The sequence below is a fragment of the Oncorhynchus nerka genome, linkage group LG28, assembly GCF_034236695.1.
Source record: "Oncorhynchus nerka isolate Pitt River linkage group LG28, Oner_Uvic_2.0, whole genome shotgun sequence".
Lineage (NCBI taxonomy): Eukaryota > Metazoa > Chordata > Actinopteri > Salmoniformes > Salmonidae > Oncorhynchus > Oncorhynchus nerka.
This window is the reverse complement of record NC_088423.1, coordinates 68,492,619-68,510,595: the sequence shown is the minus strand read 5'-3', so window position 1 is coordinate 68,510,595 and position 17,977 is coordinate 68,492,619. Positions and strand designations below refer to the sequence as shown.

Sequence of the window (17,977 nt, the reverse complement as noted above, 5' to 3'; positions counted from 1 at the left end):
AGCTGAGCAGCACGCACGCCCTCTCACTAGTCACCAGAAACGGTCTCTCTCACAGCTGAGCAGCACGCACGCCCTCTCACTAGTCACCAGAATGCTCATTTACCCAAGCACTTAACGCTATTGACGTTTCTGCCTCAGCTCTGCTGTTGGCTATACATTTGTACCTGCCTGACATTATTAGAGGCATCTGGCTCAAAAACGGTCTATCCCTGTGTGACCCATAGGCCAATTCTGAACCAAATGCTGAACCAAGCTGTACAGTGCTGTGATGTTGTTGTGCTGACACAATGTGGTACTAATGGGCAGCAGTAGAGATGAGACCCTGACCAGAGACCAGTGTTGTGATGTTGTTGTGCTGACACAATGTGGTACTAATGGGCAGCAGTAGAGATGAGACCCTGACCAGAGACCAGTGTTGTGATGTTGTTGTGCTGACACAATGTGGTACTAATGGGCAGCAGTAGAGATGAGACCCTGACCAGAGACCAGTGTTGTGATGTTGTTGTGCTGACACAATGTGGTACTAATGGGCAGCAGTAGAGATGAGACCCTGACCAGAGACCAGTGCTGTGTGCAGTCTCTCTGTTGCACAGATGAGCTCTCTGTCTGTCTCTCAGGGCATACTACTAGTCCATCATCATAGAGTTAAAAGGCCGTGGAATAGGAGTTGAATAGTGGGAAGTCCAGGCCTCAGGCTTGGAGGAACCATCCAGACGGGAGTGGGTGGGGGTGGGTGTGTGTGGAACCTGACCTGTCTTCCATGGCAGCAGTGGGGCAGCAGTGAGGAGCTGGTGGGTGAAAGAGTGATAAATATTGACGAGAGTCAGCACAACCAGCAGCCATGGCTGCTTCTAAATGCTATTTTTCAATCTCTCTGACCTAGATTGAGAGCTCTTTGTTCTCTTATATCTATCAGTAAAGATTTCAAAATATTTCTATCCAGTCTCTTCTTTTTCCTCCCGTTTCCATCTTCTCTGTCATTAGGTAGGCAGTAGTGTCATTTCTTCCTTTCTTTTGTCTACTTTTCTTTTAGATTCTACATTTTTGGACGGCGTTATTCTAAATAGCTGTTAGATATAAGGAGAGTGTCGGCTAATGGCCGGCACTGGAGACCTAGTCCTGTATGGTGGTAATGAGCATGTGAACAGTTGGAGATTACCAGTGAGGAGTTATTATATCTCACTCTTTTCTCTCCCCCACCCACACACTCTTTCTCTCTCCTTCTGACCCTTCCTCTCTTCCTTTCCATCCTCTCTCTCTCGCTCTTTTCTCTCCCCCACCCACACACTCTTTCTCTCTCCTTCTGACCCTTCCTCTCTTCCTTTCCATCCTCTCTCTCTCACTATTTTCTCTCCCCCACCCACACACTATTTCTCTCTCCTTCTGACCCTTCCTCTCTTCCTTTCCATCCTCTCTCTCTCTCGCTCTCCATCCCCCTGTCTCCAGGTTCATCTCTCTCCCTAACGGTGTGCTCCAGATCTTGGGGGCGGTTAAGGAGGACGGGGGTGCGTACCGCTGTGTGGCCTCCAACTCGGCCCGGAAACGCTTCAGCCAAGATGCCATCCTCACTGTCACTACGGGTATGGTATGCTCTGTCTGTCTGTCTGTCTGTCTGTCTGTCTGTCTGTCTGTCTGTCTGTCTGTCTGTCTGTCTGTCTGTCTGTCTGTCTGTCTGTCTGTCTGTCTGTCTGTCTGTCTGTCTGTCTGTCTGTCTGTGTGTCTCTCTGTGTCTCTCTGTGTCTGTGTGTCTCTCTGTGTCTCTCTCTCTCTCTCGCTCTCGCTGATGACGTCTGTAGGCAAGTGATCCCTTTGGATGTGCTTGACCCCCTCTGTCTGGGTGTGTTCTTTACATGGACTATTTAGTGGATGGCTTCCTGCTTATATGTATTTCCTGGAACTCTGCTGGAATGAGAGGGGTAAAGAGACAGAGGCGGCTCCAGACCTATGGTCTCGTGTCTGATATCAGCAGGCTGTAAGCAGCATCTCCACACCCACGTCTCTTCCCGTCTGACAAAAGGTGCATTACTGATGGAGATAAATCCTGGCCTTTAATTGGCTCCGTCAGACTTGAGTGTCTGTGGAAGGTCTACGTCTAGATCTGCTTCTATGTGAGCGTTAGCACACACACACACACACACACACACACACACACACACACACACACACACACAGAGGGAGACAAAGACACACACACACAGAGAGAGACATAGACACACACACACACAGAGAGAGAGGCAGACACACAGACCATCTAGCATCAGAAACATGTTTGAGTTTTAATAACTATTGGCCCTATTGAGCTTTTTGCCTGTACACAAGACTGAACTGTGTAGTAATGCCTGCACCCTGTGGAACAGCTAAGGAAACAGAGATGAATCACCTCTCTGCAGCATGTGCACACACACACACACACACACACACACACAGAGGCAAGCACGCACACTCACAAATAGACACTCTCACGTAGAGACACACATACACAGGCAGACACGCCCAAAACTCACAGACAATGCACAGAAGCGAATGGCAGACTGATTGTGAGGACACTAGCTTCACTCATTCAACTGTGCATTATGTTGATGTCTCGTTGCTACTTGACACGCGTATACCTTCTCTCTCTCCCACACACACACACGGATGTGTACACAAACACCACACAACGCGCGCACACACAGTCACATATTTCACACACGCACACACAGAAATGCACACACACACACACACCACTCTCACAGACAGCCTGAGCAGGTGACGAGATTACAGCATTTTACAGCTTTTTCCCACTTCCCAATATCCAACAGACTGTGTGAACTAATGCTAACTTACAGTAGCAGGTATTTGGTGTGACACAAAGCCCTGCTGCCTTAGAAACCTGGAGGTCATGGAAGAAAGACGTTACATGAAACGCAAATCTAATGCCATCACATCGCTTAGCCTTCACTGTGGAGAGGTTTATGATTTAGAATGCCTGAACACACACGCATTCTCCCTGACAGAATGATGCGGAGCACGTCGCCTCCACTTATTCAATTGTACATTGTCTATACCTTTTTACATACCGAACAAAAAATATCAACGCAACAATTTCAAAGATTTGACTGAGTTACAGTTCATATAAGGAAAACAGTCAATTGAAAGATATTCATTAGGCTCTAATCTATGGATTTTAAAAGGACTGGGTAGGGGTGCAGCCACCCACTGGGAAGCCAGGCCCAGCCAGCAGAATGAGTTTGTCCCCACGAAATGGCTTTATTACAGACAGAAATACTCCTCAGCACCCCCCACCCCTCATCAGACGATCATGCAGAAGAAGAAGCCGGATGTGGAGGTCCTGGGCTAGCGTGGTTACACGAAGTCTGTGGTTGTGAGGCTGCTTGGACACACTGGCAAATGCTCTAAAATGACGTTGGAGGCAGCTTATGGTAGAGAATGAACATTAAATTATCTGGCAACAGCTCTGGTGGACATTCTTGTAGTCAGCATGCCAATTGCACACTCCCTCAAAACTTGAGACATCTGTGGCATTGAGTTGTGTGACAAAACTGCACATTTTAAAGCGGCCTTTTATTGTCTACAGCACAAGGTGCACCTCTGCAATGATCATGCTGTTTATCTTGGCGAAGGAGAAATGTTCACTAACAGGAATGTAAACAAATCTATGCACAAAATCTGAGAGAAATAAGCTATTTGTGCGTATGGAAAATGTCAGGAATTTTCAGATCATGAAACATGGGCACAAACACTTTACATGTTGCATTTATATTTTTGTCCAGTGCACTTTCTCTCTCTCATGCACGCATTCACACACGCACACACACTCTGAGCACAGAACTTACACAAAACCCTATCAAGGCACATCCTGGGAGAACTCGACTGGCCCATTTTTAAAGCCCTCATGCATAAGCAAGTAGTGCTGTACGAATGCTCAATGATTAATTAATAATGTGCTTACAGTATCCCAGGAACCCTGCTGGAGCTCATTATCATAATGTAGGCTCTGAGCAGAGAGACAGGCAGAGCAGGCACAGGCAGTGTGATGGGCCTCCCTTCCTACGATAATTAGCCCTAGAGCCTCTCACACAGAGCCACTAAAAATAAGGGCCTCATCTGCTCTGCTAATGCACACTTCTATTCCTCCAAGAAAACGATAGAGATTTATTTAGTCATATAATTTGGCAGAATTATACCACCAGGCTCTAAGTTAGGCCCTCACTGCCTCTCCTCCATTATCTGACTCGCCCCTCTCCCTCAGATTCTCTCTCTCTCTCTCTCTCTCTCTCTCTCGCTCTCTACAATAAGTGACTCCAAAGAGGTTTAGCATACATAATATAGAGCCTTCTGTCCTCTCTTAAGCCCATTGGGGCAGCTAGCTAGCCTGGTTGTGCTGCATACATTCTATTTTAACCAGGCTAGTAGCTAGCTCTGTCTCCTCCACTCCTCTTCCTGACAGTGCTGCTTGCTGTCCTAAACAGTGTTGCCAACAATTCTTCAGTGAGAATCTCTATTGGCTCCTTGATTTGTTGCTATAAGTCGCTAGATGACGTTTGGCATTGCCGCAACGACGTCACAACACCAATTGGCCCTGACCCTCCGAGCTGGATGACCATTCCCAGTTGTCTTAAATGCACTGAAGTCGGACATTTCTGACAAGGGCCCCAGCATTGTCTTACATCAGATAGTTTAGGCAGGGTTGTGGTGCTGAGTTCATTAGTAGGTCATTTGTGGTGTTAGAATGACGCTGTCTGATATGAGACATTGATGGTTGTGTTTGCGTCTGTGTTGTGTCTACGTGCACAGGTCCTGGCCCTGCCCAAAATGAGGTACTGATCGTGGCACCTCCCCAGAATGCCACGGTGGTGCAGGGGCTTCCAGCAGTGATGGAATGCATGGCCCAGGGGGGGCAGCCCAAACCCCTGGTGTCCTGGAGCAGACAGGGTAAGACTCTCAATCCCTCCCATCGGTCCATCTACAGGGGCTCCCGAGTGGCGCAGCGGTCTAAGGCACTGCATCTCAGTGTAGGAGGCGTCACTACAGTACCTGGTTCCAGGTTGTATCACATCCGGCCTTGATTGGGAGTCCCATAGGGCGGTGCACAATTGGCCTAGCATCGTCCAGGTTTGGCTGGGGTAGGCCGTCATTGTAAATTAGAATTTGTTCTTAACTGACTTGCCTTGTTAAAGGAAAACATTTAAAATATCAGTGCTAGAGGCGTCACTACAGACCCTGGTTCGATTCCAGGCTGTATCACAACCGGCCGTGATTGGGATCCCATAGGGCAGCGCACAATTGGCCCAGTGTCGTCTGGGGTTTGGCCGGGGTAGGCCACCATTTTAAATAATAATTTGTTCTTAATTGACTTACCTAGTAAAATAAGAAATACAATAAAAATAGGCTCACTACCAATATCACAACGAGAGGCTGGTCCATACTTTGTTACTAGGCTTCTGTGTTATTCCTGTAATATCTTCATTGTGTTTCATATTTCTACCTTTGCTGACATAACAACTCTAGTCATCACAGAGGTCTCACAGTGCCACCTAGTGGCTGGATATGCTCATTATACTTTTCTGTGATTGGCATTCAACTGCTAAACTGAGCTGGCATGAAATGCCAAGTGTTGTGTGTGTGCAGCTACAGTTTTTAATTGCGTTAGTTTGGTCTTTTCTGATATTTTTTTCTCTGAAATCGCTTGTCTCTTCTCTGTTCCTTTCTGCTCTTTCTCCTGGACACAGACGGGAAGCCCATCGCCACCGACGTGGTTGTCCTGGAAACTAACCTGGTGATCCCCAACACACAGCGTTACCATGCGGGGGTCTACGTCTGCCGTGCCAACAAACCCAAGACCCGCGAGTTTGTCATAGCTGCAGCTGAACTGCACGTGCCAGGTAAGAAAAATAATATGTGAGTGTGCGAATGTGATATAGATTGCATGTTTGGCTTCGGTCTTAGAGCTCTGGTTTGCATGTTTGGCTTCGGTCTTAGAGCTCTGGTTTGCATGTTTGGCTTCGGTCTGAGAGCTCTGGTTTGCATGTTTGGCTTCGGTCTTAGAGCTCTGGTTTGCATGTTTGGCTTCGGTCTTAGAGCTCTGGTTTGCATGTTTGGCTTCGGTCTTAGAGCTCTGGTTTGCATGTTTGGTTTCGGTCTTAAAGATCTGGTTTGCATGTTTGGTTTCGGTCTTAGAGCTCTGGTTTGCATGTTTGGCTTCGGTCTTAGAGCTCTGGCTTGCATGTTTGGTTTCGGTCTTAGAGCTCTGGTTTGCATGTTTGGTTTCGGTCTTAGAGCTCTGGTTTGCATGTTTGGTTTCGGTCTTAGAGCTCTGGTTTGCATGTTTGGCTTTGGTCTTAGAGCTCTGGTTTGCATGTTTGGCTTCGGTCTTAGAGCTCTGGTTTGCATGTTTGGCTTCGGTCCTAAAGATCTGGTTTGCATGTTTGGTTTCGGTCTTAGAGCTCTGGTTTGCATGTTTGGCTTTGGTCTTAGAGCTCTGGTTTGCATGTTTGGCTTCGGTCTTAGAGCTCTGGTTTGCATGTTTGGCTTCGGGCTTAGAGCTCTGGTTTGCATGTTTGGCTTCGGTCTTAAAGATCTGGTTAGCATGTTTGGCTTCGGTCTTAAAGATCTGGTTTGCATGTTTGGTTTCGGTCTTAGAGCTCTGGTTTGCATGTTTGGCTTCGGTCTTAGAGCTCTGGTTTGCATGTTTGGCTTCGGTCTTAGAGCTCTGGTTTGCATGTTTGGCTTCGGTCTTAGAGCTCTGGTTTGCATGTTTGGCTTCGGTCTTAGAGCTCTGGTTTGCATGTTTGGCTTCGGTCTTAGAGCTCTGGTTTGCATGTTTGGCTTCGGTCTTAGAGCTCTGGTTTGCATGTTTGGCTTCGGTCTTAAAGATCTGGTTTGCATGTTTGGTTTCGGTCTTAGAGCTCTGGTTTGCATGTTTGGCTTCGGTCTTAGAGCTCTGGCTTGCATGTTTGGTTTCGGTCTTAGAGCTCTGGTTTGCATGTTTGGCTTCGATCGTACAGCTCTGGTTTGCATGTTTGGCTTCGGTCTTAGAGCTCTGGTTTGCATGTTTGGCTTCGGTCTTAGAGCTCTGGCTTGCATGTTTGGTTTCGGTCTTAGAGCTCTGGTTTGCATGTTTGACTTCGATCGTACAGCTCTGGTCCTTTTCAGTAAATTGTAATATATGCTGCTGTGAAGGATTATTTTTTTTCCTAAGAAGGATGTTTCTCTATTTGCATTCTCCCAGCCCCACCAGTAATCCTCCAGCCCCCAGAGACGGTGTCTCTCTCTCGGGGAAACACAGCCAGGTTTGTGTGTAACAGCTCTGGGGAGCCTCCCCCGGTGCTGCACTGGCTGAAGAATGGCAAGCCGGTCAAGTCTAACGGGCGGGTGAAGACCCAGAGCCCTGGGGTGCTGCTCATCAACCAGCTGGGCCTGGACGACACAGGGTACTACCAGTGCATCGCTGACAACGCTCTGGGGACGGCCTGTGCCACAGCCAAGCTGTCTGTCATTGTGAGAGAGGGTCTACCCAGCCCACCACACCAGCTCTCTGCCACGCCCCAATCAAGCACCACCGCCCTCCTCACATGGGAACGGCCCGAACACAACAGTGACCAGATTATAGGCTTCTCTGTGCACTACCAGCCCACTTCAGGTGTGTGTGTGTGTGTGTGTGTGTGTGTGTGTGTGTGTGTGTGTGTGTGTGTGTGTGTGTGTGTGTGTGTGTGTGTGTGTGTGTGTGTGTGTGTGTGTGTGATGGACAAACTTACAGGCTTGTACGTATGATATCTATCCACAAGGACGCTAGCTAGTTTCAAGTGTATAGGCATTAACATACATAGGTGCCTGGTTCCTTGATAGCATGGTAGAGAAGGACACTGTCAGGTCAGGCTGAGTGTGTCCGGTGCTCCTGGTAAAACACAGAACTTGTGTGGTCCACAGGCTCTGATCACATGGAATACCAGTTTGCTGTGAACAACGACACCACAGAGTACCATGTGAAGGAGCTACTGCCACACACAGCCTATACCTTCTACGTGGTGGCCTACTCCCCCATGGGAGCTAGTCGCCCGTCACGTCCCGTCACCGTGGAGATGCTGGAGGACGGTGAGTAGGCGTGAAGACCACAGACCTCACTCCTCAAAGGAAAATAACAGTGACACGGTTAGATCTAATCCATACAACGGCCTACATGAGTCATTGTACACTTGAGAATAAATAGACCGCACGGCGCAGTCAACTGTAATACGACTTATATTATGCACCAATGACGCACAAAAGTAGATATTGTTGCCCGTCAACCAACTATGTGATTCTACTTGGTTGCTAAGAGCTAATGTAATGAATAAAGTGGTTTAGTAGCCTGCAGAATAGTATGGTTGATGTATGGATACTAAAAGTGTCCTGTACCTGATCTGACATGCTGTACTCCCCTGTGCCCCTCCAGAGAATATGATCGGCTACTTAAGTCACCAGACACTAGATCCAGGGTTAGCTGTAATGACACGTTAATACCAAGAATGTCCTGCCATGCTCTACCCCACAGTACCCAGTGCCCCTCCACAGCTGTCCCTGCTCAGCACCTCCCCTACAGACATCAGAGTGATGTGGCTGCCCCTGTCCTCCCAGCACAGCAGAGGAGCTGTCACCCGCTACCGCATCGACTACTCCACACTGGAACAGGGTGAGCCGAGCGCCATCTACTGTCACGGAGGCCACAGTACTACACTGCTGTCCTGTGTTATTACAACACTGTCTGGTATTAGAAAGTGGTGGTACATGTGTTCATGTTTCAGGAAGAACAATTGTGGATTTTAAACATTAAGTATTGAAGAGTGACTTAGGGTATAAGCCCAAAGCATAAAGTGTTCTGTTCTATCCATGGTATGCAATGAGTCATCAGGTCTTCCATAATAGGATAATGGATTGTGGTGATAGTGTGCCATTAGTGGCCTTGCAACCCATCTTCTTGAATCTAATGTGTGTGTGTTTACTGCAGTGGACAACGTGTTTTCTGTGGAGGTGGGGGGGAATGAGACTCAGCTTACCTTGCGGGAGCTGCAGCCTAACCAGGCCTATCGGCTGCGGATGGCGGCTGGAACGGGAGCAGGCTTTGGTGTGCCGTCAGAGTGGAACCAGCACCACACCCCAGCCCACTTTAACCACAGCATGGGTGAGACCTCTCTGTCTGTGTGTGTGTGTCTCACTCTCTCTCACACACACACACCCATCAACTTCACCATCAATATCCACCACAATAAGTGACCTGACCCGGTATGGTCCTTAAGATAGACCTGGGTCCAATCAAGACAGCAGCAGGGGGAACAAAGTTTCAGAAAATTCTAATCAAAAATCACATTTTATACACGTGTTTAGCAGATGTTATTGCGGGTGTTGCGAAATGCTTGTCAGGCATGCAGTAATAACAAGCACGCCATAAACAAATGATAGATGTAGTAAAACTCATATATATTATTATTATCCTTGTACATAAGAGCAGCCTCCACTTTCCCATTCTCATACTAGAACTATCACGTTTCAGGAGAAGACTCAGGTGCAGACAGTGTCGAAGTAACAAACGTTTATTACTAGAACAGGGGTCAGACAAAACGACAGGTCAAGGGGTAGGCAGAGGTCAGTAATCCAGATCAGAGTTCATAAAGTACAGAACGGCAGGCAGTCATGGGGTCAGGGCAGGCAGAGGTCAGTAATCCAGATCAGAGTTCATAAAGTACAGAACTGCAGGCAGTCATGGGGTCAGGGCAGGCAGAGGTCAGTAATCCAGATCAGAGTTCATAAAGTACAGAACGGCAGGCAGTCATGGGGTCAGGGCAGGCAGAGGTCAGTAATCCAGATCAGAGTCCATAAAGTACAGAACGGCAGGCAGTCATGGGGTCAGGGCAGGCAGAGGTCAGTAATCCAGATCAGAGTTCATAAAGTACAGAACGGCAGGCAGTCATGGGGTCAGGGCAGGCAGAGGTCAGTAATCCAGATCAGAGTTCATAAAGTACAGAAAGGCAGGCAGTCATGGGGTCAGGGCAGGCAGAGGTCAGTAATCCAGATCAGAGTTCATAAAGTACAGAACGGCAGGCAGTCATGGGGTCAGGGCAGGAGGTCAGTAATCCAGATCAGAGTTCAGAAAGTACAGAACGGCAGGCAGTCATGGGGTCAGGGCAGGCAGAGGTCAGTAATCCAGATCAGAGTTCATAAAAGTACAGAACGGCAGGCAGTCATGGGGTCAGGGCAGGCAGAGGTCAGTAATCCAGATCAGAGTTCATAAAGTACAGAACGGCAGGCAGTCATGGGGTCAGGGCAGGCAGAGGTCAGTAATCCAGATCAGAGTTCAGAAAGTACAGAACGGCAGGCAGTCATGGGGTCAGGGCAGGCAGAGGTCAGTAATCCAGATCAGAGTTCATAAAGTACAGAACGGCAGGCAGTCATGGGGTCAGGGCAGGCAGAGGTCAGTAATCCAGATCAGAGTTCATAAAGTACAGAACGGCAGGCAGTCATGGGGTCAGGGCAGGCAGAGGTCAGTAATCCAGATCAGAGTCCATAAAGTACAGAACTGCAGGCAGTCATGGGGTCAGGGCAGGCAGAGGTCAGTAATCCAGATCAGAGTCCATAAAGTACAGAACTGCAGGCAGTCATGGGGTCAGGGCAGGCAGAGGTCAGTAATCCAGATCAGAGTTCATAAAGTACAGAACTGCAGGCAGTCATGGGGTCAGGGCAGGCAGAGGTCAGTAATCCAGAGTGGTGTTACAAGGTACAGAACGGCAGGCAGGCTCAGGGCAGGCAGAATGGTCAAGAACCGGGAACTGGAACGCAGGTAAGCTTGATGAACAAAACAAACTGGCAACAGACAAACAGAACACGGGTTTAAATACACTTGGATTAATGGGGAAAATGGGCAACACCTGGAGGAGGGTGGAGACGAGCACAAAGACGGGTGAAACAGATCAGGGTTTGACAATAACTTAAGTATACTAGCACTGAAAAGAACACTGCGGCCTTCCATTCAAGCTGACTGTTCATGGCTGGGCAGTGTCATGTTGTTGAATACACCTTCACCTACACCTTTGCATCAGCCATACAATTGCTCTCCATTCAGGGGCAAGACAACATGGCTGACTGTGCCTCTTACAATGTATGTGTTTGTGTCTGAGGTTCTTGGTAAAGGCAGAAGATCAATGTCGAAGAAATGAACAGAAATCTATTCAATCCTTTTCTATACAGTGACTAAGCTCTCACGAATGCCATTCATTCACATGAGAAGAAAATCTGTTAATACACACAAGAAGATAATCTTACTGAATTGTCAGTTCATGTGAATAATGGCTGGAATAGAAGACATGGAATGGTATTTGAACACACACAAACCATTTGATACCATTCCATTAATTATCATAAGCTATTACTATAAACCCATCCTCCCCAATTAAGGCGGCACCTGTTCTAGATACAGGTCTATAGAATTATATGATATAATGTTATAGTCATTAGGAGATTGTCAAATTGAGTTGGTACAATAAATCAATGTCTGGATCTTGTTTTGTTGAATCATGTTATAAGCTCCAGTAACGTTGTTTCACGCTGGCTCCTTGTTTGCTTTTTCGTCTTTCCCCAGTGATCTTTGCTCCCACAGAGCTGAAGGTTAGGGCCAAAATGAACTCCCTCCATGTCACATGGCAGCCCCCGCCCAATCACACGCAGATCTCCGGCTACAAGCTCTTTTGCAGGGAGGTGGTTGGTGACGACCTGACCAATGGGGAGGCTCATCCTGAGAGGGAGCGGGTGAGGAGGATGGAGGCCCACACCATCAAGCTCCGCAAGAGGGTCAAACATCATGAGGTCTCTAGTCTGGGTGAGTCTGGGATGTTCACATGCCAGTGTTGTTTAAATCCCTTCCTACTGGTCCAGGTGACATTATTTGTTTGGAAAAATGTGACTCTTAATAACATGTTTGGACCTCGTGGTCATTATGCCAGGCGTTCTTGTGGTTATGTATAATTTGGTGTGTTTGTGTTGCGATACGTTTCTATATATTTCTCTGTGTGTGTCAGTCCCTGACAGACTATATGAAGTGAAGGTGTGGGCCTTCAATAAGCAGACGGATGGCTATGCTGCAGGATGGAAGGGCAGGACGGAGAAGGCACATGGCAAAGGTGTCTATTCATTCGTGTGTGTGTGTGTGTGTGTGTGTGTGTGTCAGTCTGTCTGTCAGTGTTAAAGAAAGTCTGTACAATACCAATATTTGTGTATAAACTGGCAGTGTGTTTTTGCAGCGCCCCCTAAGGGGAACCCCCCTCCCCTGCCCCCCAGCAGCATCAAGGCTACAGCCAACAGCTCCACATCCATCTGGCTGCGCTGGGAGAAACCTCGCTTCAGCAACGTCCGCATCATCAACTACACCGTACGCTGCAGCCCGGTTGGCATCAGAAACGCATCGCTTGTGTCCTACTACACCAGGTCAGTCAGGAACCATCCCAAACACAACACATCTCCTGGTCTCTTACTACACCAGGTCAGTCAGGAACCATCCCAAACACAACACATCTCCTGGTCTCCTACTACACCAGGTCAGTCAGGGACCACCACCACCCCAAACACAACACATCTCCTGGTCTCCTACTACACCAGGTCAGTCAGGGACCATCCCAAACACAACACATCTCCTGGTCTCTTACTACACCAGGTCAGTCAGGAACCATCCCAAACACAACACATCTCCTGGTCTCCTACTACACCAGGTCAGTCAGGGACCACCACCACCCCCAACACAACACATCTCCTGGTCTCTTACTACACCAGGTCAGTCAGGGACCATCCCAAACACAACACATCTCCTGGTCTCCTACTACACCAGGTCAGTCAGGGACCACCACCACCCCAAACACAACACATCTCCTGGTCTCCTACTACACCAGGTCAGTCAGGGACCATCCCAAACACAACACATCTCCTGGTCTCCTACTATACCAGGTATCCAGCTTCTTTTAGAGGAAAATGGAAGTTCCAAATTCCATTATCTGAAGTTCGATCACATTAAAGAAGCCCTTTTTGTTGAAATGTAATATTTCTTCCAGAATGGCTAAATCGATATTCAGGTTATGAATGAATGGAAGGAAGGACGTGCAAGTTTTCCCATTTGTGATTCATTCGTTCATTTTTTTTTTCTCCCAAACTGTGTTTTGCAGCTCTGCTCAGGAGATCCTCTTGGGGGCGCTAAAACCCTACACCCGCTATGAGCTGGCTGTGCAGTCCAATGGAGGAGACGTGGTTGGTCCCTTCAGTGGCACCGTGGAGGAGTCCACTCTCACTGACAGTAAGTCTCGCCTGTTCTCATCAGTGTAGTGGACAAATCTGTGCATCCAGTGTAACATAAAGGTGGATGCTTGCGTTCAGTATGCTCTGTCGCTCACTTTCACTTCCTCTGTGTGGGTGTTTTTGTATCTGACAGAGGTGTGTAGTTCGTTGGTGTATGTGTGTTTTTGTTTTACTATCCTTGTGGGCACCAGAAGTCCTCACAAGTATAGTAAAACAAGGAAAATACGGACCAGTGGGGTGATTTTGACGGTCCCCACAGGGAAAAATGCTATTTTAGGCTTAGGGGTTGGGTTTAGGGTTAGAATTAAGGTTAGGGGTTAGGAGTTTAGGTTAGTTTTAGGGTTAGGGGTTTGGGGTTACGGTTAGGTAAAGGGTTAAGGCTAGGGTTAGATTTAGGGTTAGAGAAAATGGGATTTTGGATGGGAATCAATTATTTGGTCCCCACAAGGACAGCAATACAAAACTGTCTATGTGTTAGACTGAGCAAGTGTGATTGAGGCAGGTTAACAGAGAAGGGATTCATCTTTAGGGGCGTAGGGAGATAATTGGCAGGGCCTGTCAATCAGTTCAGCCAAGTGGTGTCAGGGAAGAGCCAGGGACGAGTGCTGTTCTAGGATCAAGTCCTCTCTGTCTTATTCATTATGATCTAAAATGTCAAACTGATCCTAGATCAGCATTGAGACGCTTTGTGAATACTGGCCAGGAGGGGCCAGTCAGCAGGGGATTCTTTACCAGGGCAACGAAGTAGGGGTCTTGGGTTTGACACAGCCAGGGTAGCTGCCTGCCGGTTCCCATACTACCGCCCTCTGTCACCTGAGGCCCAGTCCCTGCCCTCAGCCACTTTATGACCAGGTGGCAAGGGCACCTTGTCCCAGAGGGGTGTCACACCTGTCCCAGCCAGCCACACAAAGACTGTGGTGCTTTATTTCTGTGGTGTGATTACTGACCCCCCTGTGTCCCCAGTACCCTCCACCCCCCCAGCGGAGCTACAACTCAGTGCCTTGGACTCCTCCTCTGTGTTGGTGAACTGGCGCCCGCCTGTGGAGCCCAATGGCATCATCATCAGCTACAGGATCCTATACACCATCAACCTCAGCCAGCCTGAGCACCTGTGGAACAACCTCTCCCAAGATGGTGGGTGGTTGAAGCTGCGGCTGTTGCGAGGAACTGTGTGGGTTCTATAAGTGGATGCAAATGAGACTGTTAATGACTCACACTTACCTCCCTCTCTCTCTCTCACTCTCTCTCCCTCCCTCTTAGGGACCATCATGAGTGCTGAGGTAGCAGGGCTGTCTAGTGGGACACAATACTTCTTTAAGATGAGGGCATCCACTGAGGTGGGGGTGGGGCCTTACTCCCCAGTGAAGGATGTGCACACTCCTCCCAGGAAATATGGTGAGTGGCTCTACTGTCTACACATACTGTGATGGTGTGTGTCATCACTTACATAAATATTTCCTCACACACACACACACACACACACACACAGAGTCCTTTAAAATGGTTAATCCATCCCTGCCAGTGGGGCAAAGAAGCCTGTAGGAGGCTGTCACTTTGGGGAGCCTGTGTCATATCTCTCCTCACTCTCTGTCCTTCTGAGGTGAATATTAAAGGGGTGGCCTCAGCACCCGCTGCACCCAGAGAGCTCTGTGACTCAACTTCATATCTGACTTTGAGAAGCAGAAGAGCTGCGGGTGACACCTTGTCTATAACCACGGTGAAGGGGCCTGTGACAGAGCGGCTCATTCTATGGCGGCTTGGCAGGGAAAAAGAAAGAAGGATATGTGCACACTGTTGAGTACTACTGCAGTTTCATTGGGCTTCTCAAGGAGACCTCCATCAGTCATTATCTATTTGTAGCCCAATTACACTTTGTCCATCAGAGAATAATGAGCACAACAGCTAAACTTGAGCATCTAGAAGCAAGCCAGGCGAGCGCTCCATGCAGAAGCAAAACGTCACAACATTGGCGCTAGGGGAGTCCATCCTCCTCTGGTAGACAATCTAAGATGACCGAGTAGCAGGTTTATTCTGGTCCTGCTGAGTAGTAAATGCAATGTGATTGTGGGCGGGCGAGAGCGGAGCGAGCACCATCTGTCCTCCCTCCACTCTGCTGCCAGATAGACAGCAATTGCCCAAGCTCAATTAATATCTCCCTCCCTGGAAGTGTGAATTGGTTCCTTCATGGCCCGCTGAAATTGATTGAGCGGTGGAATCCGGCTGTCATCATACTGCATATACACACTATATTATCATTCATCCTCCCACTTACCTTCTGTTCTCTAACTGCGTCCTGTGCTGACAGGTTCAGACACTCATCCAGTATCTTGTCTGTTTTCTCTCCCCGTTTCCTGCATGCCTTCCTGGGCTGTTCTCTATAGAGCTGGACATCCATGCAGTGACTGGCATCATAGTTGGTGTGTGTCTGGGGCTGCTCAGCATGCTCCTTTGTATGTGTGTCAGCTTCCGCAACGGCAAGGCCAGGTAAGAAGAGGCCACCTGAAAGCAAATGACTCTGTCTGTTTTAGTATGTCTACTTTAGTATGTACGTCTAGGATTTGAGGATCATTAAGCTTTCACTGGCATTGTAAGATTTAAGGGTGTGTGTGTGTGTGTGTGTGTGTGTGTGAAGCTGCAGCAGCAGAGAGACAGACAGGCAGATGTTGGGGAGTGTGTCCTGAAAGACGGAGCACCACAGATGGCTGCTGCTCTTGGTCTATTATGAAGCTGTGCGGTTAATGAGCAGGAAAGAATATGAAACAAAAGTCATGTTTCCCTGCATTGGGTTTGGCAGGGAGAGCAGTAAACTGATTTAAATAGAAGTGGAGGATTTGGAGATGTTTTATATAGCTACAGAATTAGGATGACTTTTGTGTGAGACCCAGGGGGGGTCCATGTCTTCATGCTGCACATTTGACATTTCAGATGTGAATAATTTTGAATAATTTTGCATTAATATGGAACAACTATCATTACTGTCTGTTTTGGTATTTAGCTCGTTTGAATTCCAGTGTGTACTATAGTGAATCCAGCTAGCCATCACAATTTGAGATGGAGTGACAATATTTTGTTCATCCTACTGTTATAGTTGTAATGACTGTCTATGACAATGCATTCCTCATATTTGTTTTTAAAATGATACTTTGCCAACATCCCAATCAGGCCTTCCTTTATCTACTTCTCCAGAGGCAGATGAACTCATGGAGACCATGTCCATGTCTCTTTGTCCAGTATGAAGGAAGTTAGAGGTCATTTCGCGTTAGCACAATGACTGGAAGTCTATGGTATCTGCTAGCATGTTTGTATATACCTATAAGAGGTCGACCGATTATGATTTTTCCAACGCCAATACCAATTATTGGAGGACCAAAAAAAGCCGATACCGATTAATCGGTCGATTAAAACAAAACAAACTGTGTTTATTTGTAATAATGACAATTACAACAATACTGAATGAACACTTATTTTAACTTAATATAATACATCAATAAAAATCTATTTAGCCTCAAATAAATAATGAAACATGTTCAATTTGGTTTAAATAATGCAAAAACAAAGTGTTGGAGAAGTAAAAGTGCAATATGTGCCGTGTAAAAAAGCTAACGTTTGAGTTCCTTGCTCAGAACATGAGAACATATGAAAGTTGGTGGTTCCTTTTAACATGAGACTTCAATATTCCAAGGTAAGAGGTTTTAGGTTGTAGTTAATCTAGTATTTATAGGACTATTTCTCTCTATACCATTTGTATTTCATTAACCTTTGACTATTGGATGTTCTTATAGGCACTTTAGTATTGCCAGTGTAACAGTATAGCTTCCGTCCCTCTCCTCGCCCCTACCTAGGCTCGAACCAACACATCGACAACAGCCACACTCGAAGCAGCATTACCCATCGCTCCACAAAAGCCGCGGCCCTTGCAGAGCAAGGGGAATAACTACTCCAAGTCTCAGAGCGAGTGACGTTTGAAACACTATTAGCGCACACCCAGCTAACTAGCTAGCCATTTCACATCGGTTACACCAGCCTAATCTCGGGAGTTAATAGGCTTGAAGTCATAAACAGCGCTGTGCTTGCGAAGAGCTGCTGGCAAAACACACGAAAGTGCTGTTTGAATGAAAGCTTACGAGCCTGCTGCTGCCTACCACCAGTCAGTCAGACTGCTCTATCAAATCATAGACTTAATTATAACATAACACACAGAAATATGGTCGAATCCGGAAACTATCATCTCGAAAACAAAACGTTTAGTCTTTCAGTGAAATACGGAACCATTCGGTATTTTATCTAACGGGGTGGCATCCCTAAGTCTAAATATTCTTGTTACATTGTACAACCTTCAATGTTATATCATATTTACGTAATATTCTGGCAAATTAGTTCGCAATGAGCCAGGCGGCCAAACTGTTGCATATACCCTGACTCTGCGTGCAGTGAACGCAAGAGAAGTGACACAATTTCACCTGGTTAATATTGCCTGCTAACCTGGATTTCTTTTAGCTAAATATGCAGGTTTAAAAATATATACTTCTGTGTATTGATTTTAAGAAAGGCATTGGTGTTTATGGTTAGGTACAGTCGTCCAACGATTGTGCTTTTTTCGCAAAATGCGCTTTTGTTAAATCATCCCCCAGGTTTGCATCGATTATATGCAACGCAGGACACGCTA

The 17,977-nt window shown here is 47.2% G+C and overlaps 1 protein-coding gene across 1 annotated transcript in view; it reads left to right on the top strand.

Moving 5' to 3' along the window:
- Nucleotides 1-17,977, top strand: part of LOC115113600 (immunoglobulin superfamily DCC subclass member 4-like) — a 64,213-nt gene that overhangs the window by 37,827 nt on the left and 8,409 nt on the right. Inside the window, exons 4-17 of the mRNA XM_029641406.2 lie at nucleotides 1,447-1,580; nucleotides 4,798-4,935; nucleotides 5,733-5,885; nucleotides 7,232-7,642; nucleotides 7,930-8,094; nucleotides 8,534-8,671; nucleotides 8,987-9,160; nucleotides 11,612-11,848; nucleotides 12,048-12,149; nucleotides 12,270-12,453; nucleotides 13,182-13,309; nucleotides 14,275-14,445; nucleotides 14,572-14,706; nucleotides 15,693-15,795. Coding sequence (XP_029497266.2) covers nucleotides 1,447-1,580; nucleotides 4,798-4,935; nucleotides 5,733-5,885; nucleotides 7,232-7,642; nucleotides 7,930-8,094; nucleotides 8,534-8,671; nucleotides 8,987-9,160; nucleotides 11,612-11,848; nucleotides 12,048-12,149; nucleotides 12,270-12,453; nucleotides 13,182-13,309; nucleotides 14,275-14,445; nucleotides 14,572-14,706; nucleotides 15,693-15,795 — 2,373 coding nt within the window. The remainder of the gene's footprint in view (nucleotides 1-1,446; nucleotides 1,581-4,797; nucleotides 4,936-5,732; nucleotides 5,886-7,231; nucleotides 7,643-7,929; nucleotides 8,095-8,533; nucleotides 8,672-8,986; nucleotides 9,161-11,611; nucleotides 11,849-12,047; nucleotides 12,150-12,269; nucleotides 12,454-13,181; nucleotides 13,310-14,274; nucleotides 14,446-14,571; nucleotides 14,707-15,692; nucleotides 15,796-17,977) is intronic.